The 24069-nt window shown below is 41.9% G+C and overlaps 1 protein-coding gene across 1 annotated transcript in view; it reads right to left on the reverse strand.

Moving 5' to 3' along the window:
• The window catches only part of rbfox3a (RNA binding fox-1 homolog 3a), a 340376-nt gene extending 316695 nt beyond the window's left edge, over positions 1 to 23681 (reverse strand). Inside the window, exon 1 of the mRNA XM_070990201.1 lies at positions 23194 to 23681. Within this exon, the coding sequence (XP_070846302.1) occupies positions 23194 to 23319 (126 nt within the window). The 5' untranslated portion in view covers positions 23320 to 23681. The remainder of the gene's footprint in view (positions 1 to 23193) is intronic.
• Between the last annotated feature and the right edge of the window lie 388 nt (positions 23682 to 24069).

Consider the following 24069-nt stretch of genomic DNA (forward strand, 5'->3'; position numbering starts at 1 on the left):
TTGATTTAATTTTTTTATCTTGTATCCTTTTAACTTGATCCTTCTATGCCGCTGTTTAATACTTTGCGTTTGGCTGTAACAATTTAATTTCCCCTGTGTGGGATCATTGAAACTTATCTTATCATTTCTTATCTTAGTTTAAAGCAACATTGCATAACAAAATATCCCATATATCTGCAATGCTGCTCAATTTCAACTGTTCGTGTTCTCAGGGTCTTAAAGACCACAATGGCAAATTACAGCAAAGTCTGTCGACAAGTTCATCACGCTCAGCTGCAGTCGCAGGCACTGGAACTGGGATTGGTACTAACCAAACATGACCTACTCAATTTGGTCAATTTATCGTCATGATATATTGATACACAATAGCAATCCCTCTCTCTACCAAGCCCTAGATATTGCTCACAGTCTGCCTTCCATTTGGTGTGAGAACAAAAACCAATTTGAAATCTATTGGATCCATAAGGGCAGCAGATATCCAGCATGAAATGAGGAAGTATCTCCCTCCTTTTTCATTTCCTTTTGGAACTGTCGTTGTTCGGCTACATACTGTAGCTTCATCATGCTGTTAATAAGCTTTTTAATTATTTATTCTCAGTCATTAACTGACTTGGTATTCTTACTCTAACCCACACTATGCCACTGCAGTACAAACTCCAGTCCAGTTTCTGGACAAGTTGATGCAGTTTAACCTTTCCTGGGGCATAGTAGAGCGCAAGTAGTTTTTTTTATGAGTTTTAATTTAAAGACACACTTGCTTCACTGGCACAGACAAGAAAATGCACAGCAGGACACACAGGTCTCCATAAATTCTAGAAATGTAGTTCCATTCTGTATATGGCATTTAGTAGCCCAGAGATATGGGGTCGTCTTCAAGTGACTCTGTGAGATCATCCACATATATTAGTGAATTGGAAGCTCGGCTCCGCACCATGGAAACAAAACCATTAGCTATAGTTAGCCATGCCCCTGTAGCCGGTGCGGACTGACCAAGTGCAGCTCCGGCTAGCCGTCCCTCGACAGCTCCCAAGCAGCCGGGAAACCAGGGAGGCTGGGTGACTGTTCGAAGGAAGCATAGTCCCAAGCTGAAGCCCACAGGTCACCACCAACCACTTCATGTTTCTAACAGGTTCTCCCCACTCGGCGACACACCCGCTGAGAAACCAACTCTGATTATTGGCAGCTCCATTTTGAGAAATGTGAAGTTAGCGACACCAGCGACCATAGTCAAATGCCTGCCGGGGGCCAGAGCGGGCGACGTCGAATCAAATTTGAAACTGCTGGCTAAGGATAAGCGTAAATACCGTAAGATTGTTATTCACGTTGGCGGTAATGACACCCAGTTACGCCAATCGGAGGTCACTAAAATTAATGTGGAATCGGTGTGTACATATGCTAAAACGATGTCGGACTCCGTAGTTTTCTCTGGACCCCTGCCAAATCTGACCAGTGATGACATGTTTAGCCGCATGTCATCGTTCAATCGCTGGCTGTCGAGGTGGTGTCCAGCAAACGGTGTGGGCTTCATTGATAATTGGCAGACTTTCTGGGGAAGACCTGGTCTGATTAGGAGAGATGGCATCCATCCCACTTTGAAGGGAGCAGCTCTCATCTCTAGAAATCTGACCGATTTTATTTATGAACCTAACCCCTGACAACTCAGAGTTGAGACCAGGAGGCAGAGCTGCAGTCCTACACGCTTCTCTGCACCTCCATTAGAGCAGTTACCCACCCAACACTCCATAGAGACTGTGTCTGCCCCCTGACCGCGTAAACTAAGTAAACCAAAAGTACGGAGAAGAGGAGTTAAACATAAGAATCTAATTAAAATTAGAACAACCTCTGCAATAGTACAACAAGATAGGAGAATTAAATGTGGACTCCTTAACATCAGATCTCTGTCCTCTAAAGCTGTTCTAGTAAATGAGTTAATATCAGACCATATTGTTGATTTATTTTGTCTGACTGAAACCTGGCTGTGTCCTGAAGAGTATGTGAGCCTAAATGAAGCTACTCCTCCGAGCCATATTAATACCCACATTCCTCGAGGCAGCGGCAGAGGAGGTGGAGTTGCAGCCATTTTTGACTCAAGCATTTTGATCAACCCTAAACCTAAACTCGACTATAACTCATTTGAAAGCCTTGTTCTCACTCTTTCTCATGAGAAATGGAAAACAGTGCAGCCACTTTTATTTGTTGTAGTATACCGCTCTCCTGGTCCTTACTCCGAATTTATAGCTGAGTTCTCTGAGTTTCTATCAAGTTTAGTCCTTGAAGCAGATAAAGTAATTATTGTAGGTGACTTTAATGTACATGTCGACGTTGATAATGACAGCCTTAGCACTGCGTTTATCTCAGTATTAGACTCAGTTGGCTTCCGCCAGAATGTACATGAACCGACTCACTGTTTTAACCACACCCTCGACCTTGTTCTGACATATGGCATTGAAATCGAAGACTTAATAGTCTCCTCACAGAATCCTCTTTTATCAGACCATCATTTAATAACTTTCGAATTCATATTACCAGACTACCAGCCAGTAGGCAAAAATTCTTATACCAGACTCCTGTCTGATAGTGCTGTAGCTAAATTTAAGGATATGATCCCATCAGCATTTAATTCAATGCCATGTCTCAATACAACAGAGGAGTCTTATGCTAACCTTAGTCCCTCCCAGATTGACTACCTGGTTGATAGGGCTACAGGATCGTTGCGTATGACACTTGACTCTGTTGCTCCCCTAAAAAAGAAGAAAATTAAACAGAGGAGGTTAGCTCCATGGTATACTCCTCAAACCCGCAAATTAAAGCAAACTTCACGGAAAATAGAAAGGAAATGGCGTTCTACCAATTTGGAAGAATTTCAGTCCGCCTGGCAAGACAGTCTTAAAATATACAGGAAAGCCCTCCGCAGTGCCAGGGCAGCCTATTACTCTGCACTAATAGAGGAAAATAAGAACAATCCCAGGTTTCTCTTCAGCACTGTAGCCAGGCTGACAGAGAGCCATAATTCTATTGAACCATGTATTCCTTTAGCTCTGAACAGTAATGACTTCATGAGCTTCTTTAATGATAAAATTCTAACTGTTAGAGACAGAATGCATCGACCTGCCGTTAACAGGTACTGTTTTGTCTTCAAACACAGAAACCGTAGAAACTGTTACTCAGTCTGTCGCAGTTTTAGACTGTTTTACTCCTGTTGACCTTCACCAACTAATTTTAATAATTTCATCATCAAAATCATCTACCTGTATTTTAGATCCTATCCCGACTAAGCTGTTTAAAGAAGTATTACCTCTAATTGACTCTTCAGTATTAGACATGATCAATCTGTCTTTTATCAACAGGCTACGTACCACAGTCCTTCAAAGTAGCTGTGATAAAACCGCTACTGAAAAAGCCTACTCTTGATCCAGGGGTTTTAGCCAACTATAGACCGATATCCAACCTTCCTTTTCTCTCAAAAACTCTTGAGAAAGCAGTTGCCAATCAGCTGTGCGACTTTCTAAACAATAATAGTTTATTCGAGGATTTCCAGTCAGGATTTAGAGTGCATCATAGCACAGAGACAGCACTGGTTAAAGTTACAAATGACCTTCTAATTGCATCTGATAAAGGATTTGTCTCTGTACTAGTCTTATTGGATCTTAGTGCTGCATTTGACACCATTGACCATGGCATCCTATTGCAGACACTGGAACATTTCATTGGCATTAAGGGAACTGCACTAAGCTGGTTTAAATCCTACTTGTCAGATCGCTCTCAGTTTGTACGTGTTAATGATGACTCCTCTGTGCTCACTAAAGTCAGCTATGGAGTTCCGCAGGGTTCTGTGCTTGGACCAATTCTATTCACCTTATATATGCTTCCTTTAGGTAAGATTATCAGGAAGCACTCAATAAATTTTCATTGCTATGCAGATGATACCCAGCTATATTTATCAATGAAGCCGGAAGAAACCAGTCAGTTAACTAGACTACAAGCATGTCTTCATGACATAAAGACCTGGATGACCTGCAATTTTCTGATGCTAAACTCGGATAAAACTGAAGTTATAGTAGTAGGCCCTAAACATCTTAGAAAGTCACTTTCTGATGACATAGGAGCTATGGATGGCATTGCGCTGGCCTCCAGCACCACTGTAAAGAATCTGGGAGTCATCTTTGACCAAGACATGTCCTTTCACTCCCATGTTAAACAAATTTCAAGGACTGCCTTTTTTCACCTACGTAATATCGCAAAAATCAGGCATATTTTGTCTCAAAATGATGCAGAAAAACTAGTCCATGCATTCGTAACTTCCAGGCTGGATTATTGCAATTCCTTACTATCAGGCTGCCCAAATTCGTTGCTGAATATTCTCCAGTTGCTCCAGAACGCTGCAGCACGTGTTCTGACAAAAACCGTAAGCGAGATCATATTTCTCCAATACTCGCCACTTTGCACTGGCTCCCTATAAAGTTTAGAATAGAGTTTAAAATTCTCCTCCTTACTTACAAAGCCATAAATGACCAGGCGCCTTCTTATCTTAAAGAGCTCATAGCACCTTATTGCCCTACTCGAACACTGCGTTCGTTGGTTGGTTGGTGAAGTTGGTGGTGAAGTTCAACACTCAAAGGTGGGATGAGAAATCATGTGCACATCACACTGGATTTGGAGGACAAGATCTCCCTTTTTGATGCGGTATCATTCTACTCCAAACTGTGCTACAGGTCAATCGCCTGTAGACCTGAACAGACATGTACATATTCACCTGGATTTTATCCACCTGGACACAACAGCCACTGTTCGTGGGATGCAATATATGCAAAAGTTCCACCATGACCAACAAGTGTCAGACAGGTTTTTCTCTGTGTAATTGCAAAAATACTACTGGGGAAGGAAATAAATGGATTCCTGGAATGATGCTCGAACAAACAGGGGACGAAAACACAGACACTTATAGGAGGCATGAGGATCAGTTGGTTCCAAGTCACATGTCTCAAGTGATAGCGTTGAGCAGGCTCATTCCATGTGGATATATCTGCGTATACTGATTCAAGTGCGTGACGACAGTGCAGAGACATCAGCAGCAGTTCAGGGTCTGAATGATGATCCAGAGTTAGGAAACCACAGAAATGCCCCTGAATGTCATTAAAAAACTAGAAATCTAGCAAAATGGAGGGGTCAAAATAAGGATTGTATTCTTGTTCTTACTGTTCCATAACCAAAGCACTGATCTGTCTCATGATAATTTGTAATGGCCACATACTTATTTGGATTGAGACACGTGCCTATTTAAAGAAAAAAAAAAAGGAGTGCACTTATGCTGAAAGAATTTTGCAGACATACTATTTTATACAGGTGGCCCAGTCAGGGATAAGGCACGACTACTTTCATTTTCACAAAGGGGATGATGTGATGTATTGTATCATGTTTGATTTTTGTATTCTAGAAACTAGGTTGTGCTACAGTTTCAGTGTATACTTAAGTAATCTATATTTATATTTAGGCTACTAATACTTAAAATTGGGCTGTCTATCTTCGTGTGTAGGATATTTATTATTTCAAGCCCTTAACTTAATATCCCTAACTGCATTCCTTGTTTAGGCTGTTAAGTTACCCACTGAAGCAGCATATCCTCATTTTTGGAATTTCATTGGCCATACGAACTGCCAGTCATCTGCACAATCTGTTGCAACTGGCAGACACTTCTTTTCAACTGGACTCTCACTGGCTATTTTTTGCTGTGGACAAGACATGGAAGTTCCTCTTTGGTCATATGAGGTGTCAATGAAAAGGTCTGAGCAAAGCGGCCATTTTACTAACAACATATTGCCCACATGTACATGATTACTGGAGTTATAATGGAGAAAACATGGAAGATTAGCACATCTGTAGGATCATTTGAAATGATACAGTAGCTCTCTGTGGATTATCGTAGTGTTTCAGACTAAATAGTTTAATGGACGGGATCGTCAGGACCTTTGCCGATGTTGCAAAGCAGTGACGTTGCACCCGGTGTGTGTGTGTGTGTGTGTGTGTGTGTGTGATGGTCTTGACTTTTGTCTTCCTCTTGTGATGCTTCCTTTATGTGTGTATGTATGACCTGGAATTTATCACGTTGTGGGGACAAAAATCTGTTTACACAGTCACATTGTGGGGACTCACCTGCCTTCACAATATGCAGGTCCCCTTAATGTAAATCATTAAATTTTAGGGTGAAGACTGAGGATAGGGTTATGGGTTAGGTAAGGTTAGGCAAATAGTGGTTATGGTTAGGGTTAGGGTATAGCTCCAGGAAATGAATGTAAGTCTATGTAATGTCCCCACAAGTGATAAAAGCACAACGTGTGTGTGTGTGTGTGTGTGTGTGTGTGTGTGTGTGTGTGTGTGTGTGTGTGTGTGTGTGTGTGTGTGCGCGCGCGCGCGGAAAAGTAAATGCATGCTGGAGTCAGTGCATCTATATGTGTGTTTCGCAAGCACACAGTGTCTCTCTCTCACACACAGAAATTGAGAGAAGGTGCAGATGAAACAATATCGGGAGGCTGGTGTAATTAGGGCCAATTCAATTGGATGCTGATACTTCATTATACACCTGCCAGCAACAGCAGCGATTGATAGCCATATTTTCCTTCTCCATTACATTTTCTTTCTCATTAATGGCATGGAATTAATGAAAATAGCTCTGAGTGGCCTCACTCAGTGCTGGAGGACAGCATTCATGCTGCATGGGCTGCATGTCAGCATGTGTTTATATGTTTGAGTGTGTGTTTGTGTGTGAACATTTCACCTGTGAGGTCTTTATTACAGTCACATCAGTTTTTTATGTAAGGCTTTACCACGAAAAATGTGTACACACAACACACTAATATACAAAAACTTTACTTTATATGCCATTTTCGAGTGAGAGATGCTCTATGTCCATAGCACCAGTTAAGTGAAGAACCAGTTAAAAAAGCAGATGAAGATCTCAGTAAACATTGAATCTTGAATTGCAGTACTTAAGTGGTAGGTTACAAACTTTCAGTTTGAAGAAGAAGAGACATACTTTGATTATCACACACACAACAATGCAAAGCACTATATGCGCACACGCCATGCTTACTTTGATCAGGTGGTGATCTTGCAAGTTTTTAGTGGGTTTTTTTTTATGGAGGAACCCCAGGTGAACACGGGGAGAACATGCAAACTCCACATGGAAAGGCCCCTTTCCTTGAGCAGCAGGCACCAAATGCATGGTGGAGGACACGCCCCCAGCACCACAGACGAGAATCGAACCTGGGACCTTCTAGCTGTGAGGTGACAGTGTTGCCTGTAACAGGCTAATGGAGGACCCAATTGCACTGCCAGCCGATATACTGGGAACACGCAACAACGGACAACCGGAGCAACACTGTGCTGTACTGAGCAGAGAGCCGGGTCAGAAGGAGTTAGTGTGAGAAGAGCGGATCGAGCGCGGAAATCACTGACAGATTTCGGCAAGGTCAAAATCACTCTCGGAGGAGGAACGTGCTCTTTGTAACCACCAAGGCGGTACGGTCTGCACACCCGCAGACACAGGGCTAGGATGGAAGGAGTAGTCAGGAACAGGCGAGGTCGGATACTCAAAGACAATCTGGCAACTGGGAAGAATGACAGCATGGCTTAAATACCCTCCAGATGAACCTAATAGGCTAGGTGTGCAGATGGGTTGTGGCTGGAGAGCTGCAGCACAGGTAGGTGCTAAGCAGGATTGTGACAGTTGCCACGGTACCACTGTGTTGCACTGTATGACCCACAGTGCAACCTGTCTCTATTAAAGCATTCTGAAAGCTTGCATTGTTTCATTTTACAGCACACATGCACACACGGACACACACAAATACACAATCATCTTGATTCCATAAAATAACCCAACTAAAAACATGCAAGAAGATCACCACCTGACCAATGGTGACGAAAAGGAACTGGTCCCCGGGCACTGGTTGACTGGCAGCCCACCGCACCTGACCATGGATGGGTCAAATAGCGGGATGGAATTTCACATATGCATGGCGTGTACAGTTTCCTCCTGACGAATAAAGGAAATTCTTCTTCTTCTTCAGCCCCACCGCAACCCCGAAAGGGATAGTTGGGTATAGACAATGGATGGATGGAACTCTGTCAATTAACATCAATAATTGCCCTGCTCTTGTGATTCAATTTACACTTTGTTCTTATGTTAATAGCCACAATTACTGCTAATTAATAGGAAAGGGTGAGGAGGAACAGAGACACGCTTGATTAAGATGGAAAATGTGTGTAAATATCTGTCATCCATATGAGTGTGTATATGTGTGGGAGTGAGGTCTCTGACAGTCTAACTAACAATAAACTACCAATAGTGAAATGATGATTTTCATCACAAGACAAAATTTAAATCAAGAGCCAAAATTAACACCTTCGTATACTGACACACACAGTCCTGTCCTCCCTGTCAGATGAGTGAATCTAGGAGTAAACACTGGGGGTAATTAGCCACTGCCTCCCACCAGCACTGTTTAAAAACCCTCAGGATTCCAACCAGAAGTGTGTAACCTTAAACAAATGACAGCAGGGCCCTCCCCAGATGCCTCAGGTTTGTGACCTGTGACCTTGTGACGCCTCTTTCCACTGTACGCTGTCAAATCACTGTTGCACTAACAAGCTGGCTTGTCTGGATAACCTTTAACTGTAGAGCCACTTCTCAGAGACCTTTAGCTAATATGATACTGTGTTACACGATACGTGATGCCCTTCTTCAACCTCCTCACTGAGCGCCACCTCTCCTCTCTCTCTATCCTCTTTTTTCCTCATTTTCCACTGTTTTCTTTTTTATTCATCTGTCATTATGTATCTTATTGCAGCTGTCTTTTTATTGCTCACACACAATTTTTCAAATTAAGTAAGAAACATGAGGAAAGCACAAAAACAGAAAGAATGGTTGGAGCTGCTGGAACTAGCTGCCTCTCATGCAGGGCCATCTTTATGAATATGATAATGATCATCATCATCATTAAGAATAAAGTGAATGAGGCTTACAGACAACAAACAACCACAACAGAAGAATTAATTCAGTTGGCAACTTAAATAAGCATATAAGTAAAAGTACTGATTACAGCATTAAAAGGATGTGGACAAAGCAGAATGTGTTCAACATGTAATGTAAAAAAAAAAAATGTCCTGATGCGAGAATGGAAAAAAGTCAGTGTATGAATTCATACTGTAGATATGTCACATACCAATGTGCACAGTATATGGGTCACTTTATGCTCAAAAAGAACTACTACCACAGTGGGTATTATTGCAACATTCTGATTGTGTTCCTCTTTTCGGTATTATTTACACCCACTTCATGATGTGCTGGCCAGGCACAGGAGTATGTTCAGTGAGAGACTCATACCACCTAAACGAAGGACTGAACGCTACAGGAAAGGAGGCCTGGGGCTCTATTTTTGACTCCGCCGCCGGCGCAGTAGTATTTTCGACCGGCGAAGGCAGACGCACGGCGCACTTGGTATTTTGGTAAACCAAGGCGTACAGAAGTGTGCCAGGATGGACGTTGCGGCGCAGTATGGGGGAGGTGTCGGCATAATGAGCCAGCGTAAAAGTGCGCTGAAAGCTCGCCACCTCAGACCTGGTCAACTCTGTGCGCCAGCGGCGCAAGTGGATTTTCGTAAACCGGCGGAGTCGTGCGCTCACGTCACCAACACCTCACAGTCAGGTTTCCACAGTGTCTGGCATTTAACTGCGATCAATAATTAGCAACAACGACGATTCAATGTAATGTGCTGTAATGTGCTCTGAGTCAGCACATACAGTCAGACCTATATTTTGATCAGTATCTCATCTGACAACATCGCACGCGCGTTCGGCACACGTAATGGTCACTCACCCTGACTGAATGTACACAGGAGAAACAGGGATGTGAACTAATCAGTTAACGTCGCTGTGCCAACCAGAAACAGCCATGACATTCTACAAAGCATATATACTGCATCAATCTCAGAGCACTCGAGAGACAGAGACAGACAGACACATGGAAAAAACGTAAGTGATGATCGTTGTCCGCTATTACCCACGTCATTTCATTCCAAATACAAATGCAATCATAGTAATGCTTGCCGCTATCTGCAACGATGGAGTACATCATTGCTTTGAGGAGGATGAGGAGTATGCCCAGGATTTACCATCCAAGGACCTCATCTTTAGACATCAGAATCACAAATCCTTTATTTATCCCTGAGGGGAAATTGTTTTTGTTGCAGTGCTCCTTACAAGAATAGAATTAGAATAAAATTAGAAAAGAAAGAAAAGAGAGAGAACTATATATATAAAAAGCAAATATAAAAACAAAATATTTATATTGAGAATATATATATAAACAAAATATACCACAAAATATAGAACAGAATATAAAACAATATACACACAGAGAGAGACATGAGTGACGTCAGTCTCCTCCTGGGAGAGGTTTGGGCGTTGGACTTGCCACTTGCCATGCGCCTGGCCAGCGGCGTTCTTAAAGGTGAGGCGAGGAGCTGCTGTGATTGGTGAAAATTTGACTCGGCTGTGTCAAACCCACTCCACGGCTTCTCCCCTCCCTCTTTCCGAGTTGCGCTGCTGGGTGGGACTGAGATGAGAAGGAGGAGGAGATGTGCCACCGGCACAGCGTATAAAAATACCAAAGTCTGCGCCGCCACGGCCCATCGGCGCAGCAGACCAGACTTTGCGCCGCGCTTGCGCCGCGCCGGCGGCGGAGTCGAAAATAGAGCCGCTGGTCTCTTCCCAGCTAGTTCCCCGGTGGTCTGGAGTTGGAGCCTCGGCCCTCCTCTAGGGCACCATCCACCTTTGCACGGCAGAAACTGCTGAGGGACACAGTGTGGAGACACTCCGGGAGTCACCGCTGCCCTGCTCGGGAGGTTGATCCTGAAGGGGCCGGCTTCTCCTCCCATCAGCTCCGGGTCACCTGCATCACTTTGTGTCGGCGCACAGACCTCCACCTCAGCGCAGCAGCTCTCCCTGCCTGGCACCCGAAACTGCCCGTTGAGTGAGCTCGGCCCACCTGCCCCCCCGTCCACTGTTCAGCCCCATAACACTCATCGTGGGGGACAGCCTCATCCAGAACGTCCGTTTCTTCAACGCCACCACACAGTGTTTTCCCAGAGCCACCTTTGCCATCATCACGGACACCGCATGAAAAGTACCATTTCCGTCAATCATCGTCAATATTGCTGTGGAAGTTCTCTCTCAGCCCCTGTGACTGTGAGGTGTTGCAAATGTAAATGCAAATTGGGATTGTGTGTGTGTGTGTGTGTGTGTGTGTGTGTGTGTGTGTGTGTGTGTGTGTGTGTGTGTGAGCCAAGGGCGCTCGGGCCCCACCCCCTCTGTCTCATATCATGTAGAATCACACAGCCCTTCCTTTAATAAAATGTTTTTTAAAATGACTTTTACATGTATATTCTATGTTTTAAAAAGGCGAAATGAATAATATGGTCTGAAGTGAGTTACAGAAAAATGTAAAATCTGCACTAAATAGTCAGATTAGAAATGTCCTACGTTGTCTACAGTTACTAATAGCTGACATATATCTGGCCATGGGCGCACACATCTTTCCCCATTGACTCTCGTTATAACTTTGACATGCGCAGTTCGTTCCTCTTCAGCCTGACTGCGCCTCGCTGTCTCCCTCTGATTGCTATACACACCACCGGCCATGGGGTGGCAGCAGAGAGCGAGCGGTTTGTTAACCCGCAAGCCTGTAATTAAAACCGCCAAGCGAGTGTTGAGCGCAAATTGTCGGAGTAATTAGCAAACAAGATTATTAGCTAGTCACAGAGAGAGAGAAAATTCAGTGAAGTCACTGAAAACAACGCCGTTTGAGAGGAGAGCCATGTATGGTTATTGCTTGGTTTTCATCTCTTAAATGTGAGGATTTACTATTTTTTCTTTGTCATGTAATATTGTAAATAGAAATGTTAGTTGACAGAAGTGGCACTTTAGGCTGAGAGCCTGATGATTTAAATATGTTCTTCTACGAAATGTCACATCTTTCCTGGTTTCATCCTCTAAAACCTAAGGATTTGCTGTTTTCTCTGTTAATTATTATTGTAAATATTTACTGTTTGCTTAAAGAAGCGCTTTTGGCTTAAAGCCTAATGGTTTCAGTTATTTTCTTTAGACAAAGTGACAATATTTTGTTGCTTTGATAGTCTTAAATATGAGGATTTGTTGTGTTTTCATTGTCATTTAAGGTTGTTAATATAAATGTTAGCTACAACAGAAGCACTTTGGGCTTTAAGCCTGATGGTTTGATGTTTTTTTAAACAAAATGTCCAGTGTTTGTTGGTTTCATGCGTATGTATTTGGTGTTTTGTTTGTTTTTTTTTTTTAATTTGAGTATGTAAATATAAATAAGTTGTTCCAATTAGCTGGACAGAAGAAGCACTTGGTACTCTTGGAAGCTGTGAAAATGAATTGTTTCTCTTTTTATTTTTGAAGTAAAAAAATAGATTTATACATTCTTGGTTTGTTTAATGATGGAAAAGGAGATTTTAAGGGTTTGTGTGTACCAATTATATCTTACCTGGAGCAAAACATATCAAACACTGGGGAGATAAATTCAAATTCACTAACTGGTAACATTCACCTGCATTTAACTGTCTATTTGACTCAGCAGTAGTGCTTACGTGTACCCTAATAGTGACACATAATAATAGCACATCAAATGCTTGTAAACATCCATCTATTTTCTATACCGCCTATCCCTTTCGGGGTTGCGGGGGGGGGCTGGAGCCTATCCCAGCTTCGACGGGCAAGAGGCGGGGCACACCCTGCAAAGACATACAACCATTCACACTCACACTCACACCTAGGGGCAATTTAGAGTCACCAATCAACCTAATGAGCATGTTTTTGGTCTGTGGGAGAAAGCCGGAGTACCCGGAGAGAACCCATGCATGCACGGGAAGAACATGCAAACTTCACACAGAAAGGCCCGACCCGGGGATCGAACCAGCAACCTTCTTGCTGTGAGACATGCGCACTACCTGCTTGCGCCACCACTTGTAAACATAATATACATTAATTCTTGTGGTCCGGCGTTGCCGACTCTGCTACACCAGTCGCCACTGGTGTGAGCTTGTGTACAGGTGAATGCCCTTGTTTAAAACCCGCTAAAAGCGGTAAAACTGCTACAGTACGGGATGTTGCCCGATATTAGGCACCGGATCTTATGAAGTCAGTGGGTCAGATGGAAAGATCAGAGTTTTCAGAGCTGTCACAACCACATCACTTTCAGAACAGCAGCCACAAGTTTGGAGAACAGTGTGATTTTGTAATGCTGTGAAAGGTAAAAGCAAATTAAAATAATACACACATGCTCAGAGTGGTGGTAAAATCCTGATTTTCTACAATCCCGAATTAAATGAACTGCCGCTGCTTACATCTGCAACTCACCTAATTCTTTCTTTTCTTTCTCCTTCTTTTGTTTACATTCTAATTCACTCAGTAAGCAGAATAAAACAGCACATGTGCATGACCAGAGGCCTGTACCATAAAGCTGGATTACGGCTTAGCGAGATAACTTCAGGCTTAACCCTGGCTTTTCGGTACCATAAAGGTGGCTTACTTTCTATCGGGCTACGTTGCTGTGGTAACCTATGCTGAACACCTAACCTGCTCCGGAGCAGGATAAGTTCAGGATAAGAGCTCAGCAGGTATAAAAGCCCCACCTACTGACCAATCAGTTCTCTTGGAAAATGGCCTGTCCGTTTTATGAGAACCCGGTGGATCTTGGTGCACAGCTTGTGTGAAGAGCACTCAGGCGCGAGAGAGTATTTAGAGATCGCTGTAATCCGTTCGAATTGTCTGAACAATCACTGTACGAAAGGTACAGGTTTTCGGGAGAGGGGTTACAATACATCTGCCAGCTGCTGGAGCCTTACATCAGTAATGTAACGCACCGCAACCACGCGCTGACAGTCCCGCAGACAGTGTGCATTGCACTGAGGTTTTTTGCCACAGGTAATATATTTCTTAGTGATGTTTGTAATTATTATGATGTCTTTAAATCCCTCGTTGGATGGGTTACAAGCAAGCCACAGATAAAATGCCATTAATCAATTATTTGTTTGGTCGTCATGGATTGATTCATTCATTCATAGGTACTTTTATGTATTCTGTTGGCGATGCCGAAAACCTCGGGAAAAACACAGTATGTAGAGCTATTCATAAAGTCGCGGGGGCCCTGACTGAGCTTGTCGATGCATTCGTGGTGTTTCCCGGCCACCTGCCCACGCAATGCATCAAAGAGGGCTTTTATGACATCGCAGGTAAGCAAGGTTGATGTGTAATTTGCATAATGTAGACTAAGCCCTGGGATGTTTGCCGTTGTATATTGTATTGTATATAGCCTCCAACATGTAGGCCTACATATACTATGCTACATGTATAAGATATAGTAAGCTGACCACTTTGAAGTATATTTTTATTAGGGCTGTCAGTTTAACGCGTTAATTAGATTAATTAATTATGCTGCAAATTAACGCGCTATAAAAATTAACGCAATTAATCATGAGCGGCAAGTCAATGCGCAAGCATTTTAAATTTGGCCCTTTGAGTGACCCGTAGGCTGCAGTGGCAGGTCGCATCTTACCTGCGCCACTGGTCAAAAGCAGGGTGACAACAGACGTGGATGCGACACCGGAGAGCGAGGCAAGCCTACTTGGACCTTTGAACGGCAAGTTTATTTATAAAAAAAACAAAGATGGGACTATTAACAAGAACGCAGTGATTTGTACCTTGTGTAAAAAAGAATTTTCCTGTCACCGTAGCAGCTCCAGCCTGAATTATCATTTAAACGCTAAACATGTAGTTGCTGCTAGTGCCGCTAGTGCCGCTAGCTGCCTCACGGTAGCACTGTGAGCTCACTCCGCCAACCCACACTTGCTGAGTTAGGAAAACGAATGAGCAAAGCCACGACAGAAAAACTGACAAACTCAATCGCAAAGTGGGTTGCTGCTGATTGCAGGCCGATTTCAATCGTGGAAGACGAGGGCCTAAAAGAGGCGTTTTAGATAGCGTCATCTGACTCTAATTTCCTGCTACCGTCGAGAACTACAGTGATGAAAAGAATTCACCAGCTGTAATGTGAATGTCAGTGAATTGTAATGTCCTAGAATTCAAATTCTTTATTTGGGGACCTTTAGCAGATATGAGATTAAAATGCGATTAATTAGATTAATTAATTACAAATCCTGTAATTAATTAGATTAATTTTTTTAATCGCCTGACAGCACTAATTTTTATACTTATGTTTGATTTGCTCCCATGTTCTCTTTGCTCCACTCGGGTTGCATCTGAAATAATAAGGCTACAATCACATGCCATAATGAAAAATTTCATACACACATACATTTATGGAACACACAAATGTTACTGTAGTCAGATATACAAGTGCAGTCATAGTGGGGAAGTAATATTATAATGGCACTAACTTACGCATTGACACAGTTTTTTTGCCAGCAATCCTTGCGCCGTTTGGCAGCTGCAACTGTGTTGCTTTTTGCCTGGATTATTGATTTGTATTCCTCGTATTTATTAATTATTATTGTTTGCTCCTCCATAGTGAAATATGCGGCTCGGGCTGATTTTTCCATGTTTGCGATTGGTCGCATGCAGCAAACTCCGCCCTTTTTATGTGAGCGCGCACAGATCTAGATTGGACAAGCCTGAATTGAATTAGTGAGTTGATAGCCGGCTTTATGGTACCAAAAATCCAGAGGGCGGATGTCTCGTTAAGTGAAGCCCGATAAGTAAGAGGAAGCCCGGCTAGGTTAATCAAGCTTTATGGTACAGGCCTCAGAGTCTCTCATCAGAAGCTGGTGGTGTAATAGCTAACTAGACTGCCAAGCAGCAGACCACTGTTCAAGCATGTTTGTAACGAGAGGTCATTTTCTAGCCGTGTTTGTGGTAATAATCTTGGGGTGGTACACCAAAAACAAAAACCATAACTTAATTTCAGGAATGCCTTACTGATATACTTTGGTTTCTTATTGTACATGTTTGTGCCAACAAAGCTGGCTATTTTTAATGAGGCATAAGGCCATTTCCCAGCTGTGTTTGTGGAGACAAACCCAGATATTTTTTTTTATATATTTTTTTTTTTCCTTAACCTAACTAAATGGTTTTTGTGTCTAAACTTAACCAGACCTTAACTACATTGTTGTCACACCGTGAAGTGTAGAATTCAAACACACAGAAATGTAAAGTTTGAATATAAAGGAACTTTCCTTTAAATTTTGACAGTTTTACATTTGAGAACTTTGGTTTTGTTCTATGTAATTACATGTTTACCTGCTTCAGGTTTTCAACAGAAAATTTAAGTCAAATTATTATTATTTATTATTAATCTCAAGAAATGCAATTCCATATTGTGTCTGAATTGAACAATGTGTATATATGCAAATAAACAAAGACAGATGGATTGATTGGTAGGACAGACAGAAAGATGAATTGGGTGTAATGTCACCAGACTCTCAAGAGTAAAGTAACTGCAAACTGGAAGTGAGCTTATTAAGAGACACAAATGAGCACACCAGCCAGACAACAAATGGAAATCCTTAATTAATTTCTCTTTCACTTTCTCTCCTCTTTTTTTCTCTCTGTTTTATCATCTCTTTTTATTAATTAAGAGATAACAACAAACATGCACTGGATGAAAAGTCACATTTCCGTCAATTTCCGTCACTGTAAATTGCCGTGGAAGTTCTCTCTCAGCCACTGTGACCATGAGGTGTTAAAATGCAAATGTAAATGCTGCAAAGCTATACAAATGCAAATTGGGATTTTGTGTGTGTGTGTGTGTGTGTGTGTGTTCTGTGCCTACAGAATACAAAGATTTTTTTTTCATGAGGATTTAAAAGTGTGTTTAAATAATTTTATAGGTTACATACAGGATAAGTGTCCTGACTCTCAAAGGTCTAATTTTCCACTTAAATTGCTAAATCAAAATTGTGAAAATTAAAGCATCTACAGTTCTTGGACACTGGTCACAATTTTTCACATTTTGTCACCACAACACCGATGAACAATGCTTGTGTGATTAGCTTGCAAAATTCCAGCAGAGTAAGTCCACTGATGATTCTTTAAGTAGGAATAAAAAGGGAATACACCAAAGTAACTTTTCTTTTTTTTTTATTTTCGATGATGTCACTTTAAAGAAGTTTACATGTTTTATAAAATATTCAGGTACAAAAATAGAAAATCAAAGTACCTTACAAAATCACAGCATGTTTTTCATTCTATGCAACAAAAATGGTCTCGCGAGAAATTCCAAGAGCGCGACCTCGCATATGATTGGACGCCTCCTCTGACGCAATGACGTTGGCAGAAAACGACCTCGGCGCGTCTGTGAAGGCGAGTCGAGCTTGGATTACAACAGTTACGTTTCGGGTCCTGCTAAACTTTAACTCTGTTCATGCAATGGCCGGACATCGTCTTCAGTTCATCCCAGAAGGCACTCCTCTGCGACGAGTGGACGGCCTGGCTGCGGAGCGACCATATCCAGAAAGTCCAAACAATTGAGAGAAGAAACTGCTCAGCGCCTTCAGTGGAATGCCTTGACTGCTAACGCAGCTGATCGCGCAGTTGGCGAGGAGAATGGCCGTGAAAAAAGCCAGACTGCTCGCTCTGGAGGAGCAGCCCCGACCAAACTGCAGCTGCGGAGACGAAGAGACGGGTGCGTAAGTTACGTACGTAATGTTAGCATTTAGTACCACATTGTGCAGTTTTTAGGGCGCCAAACCTTTATTATTCTTATTGCACTACGTTCCGAACGTTTGGTAATCGTTCATGTTACATTTAACGTTACAATGTATTTTGTATTTTAAAGGAAAAGGTGCGACGTCTGCACAATAGTGACGGACACGACAGGCGATATGAACCTGAGCAGGGGTAAGTTAATAAAATGCACAGGAAATATTCTGCAGAATATAAGTAAATGTAAACGTTGCATGACCTGTTTGTACTTTTTGCGTTTTACAGACTAAACTCGCCCCACAACGAAACGGTGACATCATATTTGATGGCGACTTTAACTGAGAGTCCAGACATGGATGGTGTGGACAGCAGTCTTTTAAACCCTTTCTGTTGTTTCTTGTTGTTGTTTCTACTGAAGCCTGTCTTAATTATTTCAAACTAATATATATTTTCTTCCAGCGGCCTGTAAGACATATTATGAGATGGTGTGGAGGAGCTTCAGGTATGCCCAGCCAGCTCTTTCAGTTCAGGCAGCAACTATGAAGATTTCAGCTCACAGCAGACAAAGAAGGAAGCAGGTAAGAGTCCCATGAATGCCGCTTTATTTTCACAACAATGTAAAAATGGGCTGAATTTTATTTATTATCTGCATTGTTTTTGACAAACATGCTCACATATGTTATCATGTGTTATTGTTTCTTAGCAGTACTAATATTATATTAACACCTGTATTTACAGCTGCTGGAAGCAAGAAGGGAGTGTCCTAGCTCTCCAAACTCTGCCAGACACTGCAAGATCGGCTGGAGAGCAACCCAAACTATGTGGCGACACACTGCAAGAGGCTTCGCATCGAGTCCCCTTCAAAGCGACAGGCGCCAACTCAGTATGACCCAGAGGCAGCAAAGAGGCATTTCCATGGGCCTTAGACTCTTTTTCATGCACCATGGACCAGCGGCATGGCCCAACCCAGAGACTCTTATCAGTGAACCCCTCTGCACATTTCCTTGCTTTTTTTCCCCAGTAGTCACTGATCTTACTTGGTTGATCCTTGTTAATGTGTGTGTCACGATTTCATTAAAGACTTTTTTTCAAAATGTTTCTGTCAACTGTGTTCTTTGTGTTCTACTGTGTGGTAGTGTAGAAGGTGGATTGCCAAATAAATCAATGAATCATCAATCAAATAAAATACATATATCATTTATATTTTTTATATATAGAAATATAACAATATAATAACAAATTTTAATATATTAATTTATTATATAGTATTTAATTTAATTTAATATGTATTTATTATTATTACTATTATTATTATTATTATTATTATTATTTGTGGCACAGATGACCAATAGCAGCAGAGTTGTCATCCAATCACATGATCACTCACTCATGTGATTGGAGTTGCTATCCAATCACATGATGGTTTCCTTTTAAAATGCCTGTGGAATCATCCAATGGTTGTTTGTGAAGTCAGCAGGCCAGCCTGAGTAGATCAACGTCGGTAGCATTCATGTGCTAATTAGAGCTATTCGCACCTTCTCGAAGGCGCGATTAACCACGCCCCCCGCCGTCATCGTTTCTGATGATTTTTGGAGCCGGCGAAGTTCCCCGTAAACTTGCCATAAATCGCCGAAAATCAACGAAATTCGCAGGGATTTACGGGTCGAAAATGTGGTTTTTCATGCAGTGATGCATGTTTGATATAAAGTGCTAGCATAAAAATATCGCGGCTTTGAACATGTTTAAATGGTATCAGTTTAATTTACAAAGACACATCAAATTTCTTTTTATTTATTTATATTTCTCCACACTCCTCAGTGTATTGCAACCAATAGACAGGAAGTGTTTAACTATTAGGTGACCTTGGTAAAGATTCTTCCCTCCAACCCCTCCCTGCCCCCCTCTCTCGGGAGAGCAGAGAAGCTTGCACAAGCAGATTTAGTACATGGTATTGACTTAAGATGTTTTTTGTTTGTTTGTTTGTTTGTTTTTTCCTTAAGGCAACGCCTTGGGGAAAAAGGAGAAAGAGAGACAAAGGAGAGAATGGGAGAAGAGAGGGAGAGAATAGAAATCCAATACACAGCGATGGAAGAGATAAATGTATTACAGGCGGTGCTTAGCTGTGATCCATGTTGTCTGTTCAAATGGATGGATAGAGAAGGAGCAGGCAAATGAATAGTAAGATCCTACTGAAGGTTTAAACGGTATCAGAGTCAAAAGCAATACATACACCACTTAGTCAGAAGTCATGCTCAACAAATATGGGTTGTTCAAGACCAATACTTTAAAATGGAAAATCCTTTCATGAAGTCAGTGGATTTGTATATATTTTTTTTCTGTTTGTATGTTTTTCAGATATGCAGTGTCATTGGTCCTATTTACAATTTCCTATCAATTCAGCTTTTAAATATTCCATCATCAAAACATGTATGCATACTTCAGCTCTACAATAAATATGTGATCAATGCAACTACATCACAATAAAATGGCGAAAAAATAAGGGGAAGATCATTGATGATATACATCGCATAATAAAAACATCCTCATACCTAAATGATTGAATAGGATAATTATCAAAATAACATATGTTTGCGGGTAATCTCCATTGGAGAGAGCAACAAGCCAGACTTTTGTCATGCTGAACCTTCATCCTCACATCATTAACTTTCTGAAATGGTTGCAGTTTACTTAGGTTTAAGCACCAAAACAAAAGTATCTATCTTGAAAAGTTTCACGTGGGACACAAACAGTGGTCACCTGGATAAAAGTTCTGTGTCCTTCAAATTTGGACTTTCTTACTCTTTATAGCACATCACTTGGCTTCCTCATTTGTTCCCATCATAATTACTACAGCCAGGAGAGTTTCAGCACTTTGTCAGGAGCACTATAGCATATAAGTTTATTGATCCGGTGTTTCCGCACTGGGGATTTTTCAAATTTCCAGTTTTTAAGTAAACAATATTTTGCTGCCATGCTGACCAGCAGGATTCTTCTCAAGATGAACCATATATCACCCAGTATCTCAACTTTAGGATAAAGGTCAGTATGAGATTTCAAGTTAAGATTACATGTTTCTGACAATCTTCTAGGACTGGACAATTCCAGAGCATCTGAAGAAGAGTCCTGGTAGATATTCTACATCTCACACATTTGGCACACATGGCAGAGACCCTACCATTAAGCTTGTTTAGTGTATGAGGAGTATATTGTGTTTTTTTTAAGATGTTATATTGAATTTGTCTGTATTTGGTGGACACCAATACAGCCTGTTATTTTCCACAAGACCTTCATTCATGATTTATTATTTAAACTATTTCAATTTCATTAGCAGTTACTTAAGGCAGGTGGGATTCTTTATAGACAGCTGGGTAGCAAACTCCCACTCCACATCAGAATGATTTTTCCAGAGAAATATCAGATAAGCTATGCTTCACAAATCTCCATCACATTAGAGGAGGACTACAGTAAATGTTGTATAATGAGTCCCTATCAGCAATAGCCAGCACATCACTCAATATTATTTTTGTCCCAAGCTGGTTTAAACATATTACTGTACCATAACACTCTTTTCCTAGATTTAGGTAGGAATGGTGTAACAGTAGCTGTGGAGTCTGCCTCACTAGGGTTTGTAGTAAGGTTTATACTTCACATTTGGGTGAGAGTGAAACATAAAGCCTGATTGTCCATGGGAAATGGCGAATGAGAAAAACATGCTGAAGACTAATTTGAAACATAAAGTCTTACTCTTGAAATTCAATCAAATTATAAGTAACACATGACAACATATTCTGATGGAATCTTGTCCTAGATTTATTAAAAAGACAGAGAAAGATGTAAACTAAATCCTGCCAGTGCAATGTGAAGTCCACTGTTACTCTCGGGCTTCAGAGAAAAATCTGCGGTGCAAAGAGAGGCTTATAGCAATACAGAAATTTAAATTTCAAAACCTGTCCCTCTATTGCTGGAACAGTGCTATTTTGACAGGAGTAGACACATTGGCAAGCATGTTTCATATCTTCTGTAGATATTAAGTCAAAATGAAATGGGACAAAGAAACAAAATAGTAAAACTTTGTATTATGTGATGGGGTTTTCCCACGTGACATAAGGAATGAAAGTAAATAGATGAATACACACACACACACACACACACACACACACACACACACACACACACACACATTACATAGACTTACATTAATTTCCTGGAGACTTACCCTAATGCTAACCCTAACCATAACCAGTAATTGCTTATTCCTAACCCTATACCTAACCTAACCTTACCCAACCTGTAACCTATCCTCAGTCTTCACCCTAAAATTTAATGATTTACATTAAGGGGACCTGCATTTTGTCCCGTGTGTCCCCACATTTGACTGTGTAAAAAGATTTTTGTCACCACAACGTGAGTAATACCAGGTCACACACACACACACACACACACACACACACACACACACACACACACACACACACACACACACACACACACACACACTGCTCACTGAAAACTGTGTTTGTACTGAGTGTGTGTGTCTGTTTTAGGATTCCAGGTAGTGCATGTTCTATGTGACTGAGTGTGTCTACATGTGAGCTTGTAACTGTGTGTTGCCGGTGGTCTGGGCCACCCTGTAAAGGTGATGTGTGGTGGCTATTTGGAGACAGGACATGGCAGATTAGCTCACTGCAAGCCCGTATATTTTATATGGCAGCTCTCTCCAGTCTTACCATATTTTATATGGCCGCAGTAACACATTGTCTGGAAAAAAGGGACCGCCTGCCACTGCACATGCTGCCAGTGGTAAAACCAGACACACGTACAAACACACACCCACAGAGGCATGGTTCTGGCAAGTAACACAGCAATCGACTGATGCAAAATGTTGATTGAATACTTTACAGTAAACAAACTGAGTGAAGCACAAAATACAGAAGAAACAATGCACAATTAATGGGAACACAGCCATCTGAATGACAGGCATGCAGCCACTCCAGGAAGTGAGCCAGCAGTCATTTGGTTCTATTGTCTAATTCGTTTCTGAGCCGACATCTGTCCCTGTCCTGCTGCCCACTGAACACACACATACACATACACATACACAAACACAAAACCCAGAGGTATGGTGGGTTGCTCCATGTGTTCATCACTTCATTGCCACTGAGAATATGGATACTCTAATATAATAAATATATATAAGAAATCAAGAATATGTTAAGGAAGTAGGCTTATTTGCAGGACACTTTGATAGAGAGTTGAGAATGAGAAATAAAAGGAACAGCACAATGTAAAAGTGCAGTGGAAGAAGCAGGCACCCAGGATAAAAAAAACCCAAAAAACAAAAAAGAACAAAACAAAAACAAAACAGGAAAGGCAATTACAAGGAGAAATTTGAATAACTGATAGCTTAAAGGACGTTGTGGGTGCTGATGGGTGGTGTAATGTATGCTCTCTTACCTGGGGCAGATAGAGGAAAGCTGGGGGGCACTGCAGAGAATTGGGCAACATTCCAGACCCGGACAGTAGCACACAGCCAGAGTTCGCCATAGAGCACAGCATGTGGAGACGGGACACCTTACTCATAGAGACTCTGTCACACCTCTATTTACCGAAGCACCGCTCTGTCTGTCCTCTCACCTCTCAACCTCTCTTGACCACTCTCTCTCTCTGTCTGTCTTTACTGCTTGTCCCTTCCCTTCTCACTTCTTTACTTCTGTCAGCAGTAACGATGAGCAGTCAGAGTTACAACTTCAGTGGTAGACGAGGGATGCCCACGCAGATACACACACACCACACACCCCACTGCGGCTGCTAACACACTCTAAACACCTGAAGCGTTGGACGGATTACGTGTGTGTCTGTGAGTGTAAGATTGTGTGAGGGAATCTAATGTGTGACAGCCAAAGTGATGTTTCTGCTTCTTCCTTCTCTCCTCTGTTTACTTTGAGAAAGAGGTGGAGAAGCCAAGGCACGCGAATGGGTATGGAGGGAGGGAGAGAAAGAGGGATGGAGGAGGGGAAAGAAAGGGGTGTAGAGGAGGCAGACATAGGAGGCGGGACAAAGGAGGCTTGGGAGGTCCTTGAAGAAAGTGAAGGAGTGATTGGAGAAAATAAGAGGGGCTAGTTGGGAAGGAGGGACTGGATGGAAGAGGAGGGACTGAGAGAGAGGGAAGGGGGAGGAGACTGGAGGAGCGAAGTCTCTGGGGTATTCTTACATCAATTGGGCAAGCGTGAGTGATGGTCAGAAAGAGTTTGTCTATATCTATGAATGTGCACACTAACACACATAACAACAATAACAGAGCAGCTGATCCATGCCTTTAACCCTTTCCAG

Source organism: Chaetodon trifascialis, chromosome 21 (genome assembly GCF_039877785.1).
Source record: "Chaetodon trifascialis isolate fChaTrf1 chromosome 21, fChaTrf1.hap1, whole genome shotgun sequence".
Lineage (NCBI taxonomy): Eukaryota > Metazoa > Chordata > Actinopteri > Chaetodontiformes > Chaetodontidae > Chaetodon > Chaetodon trifascialis.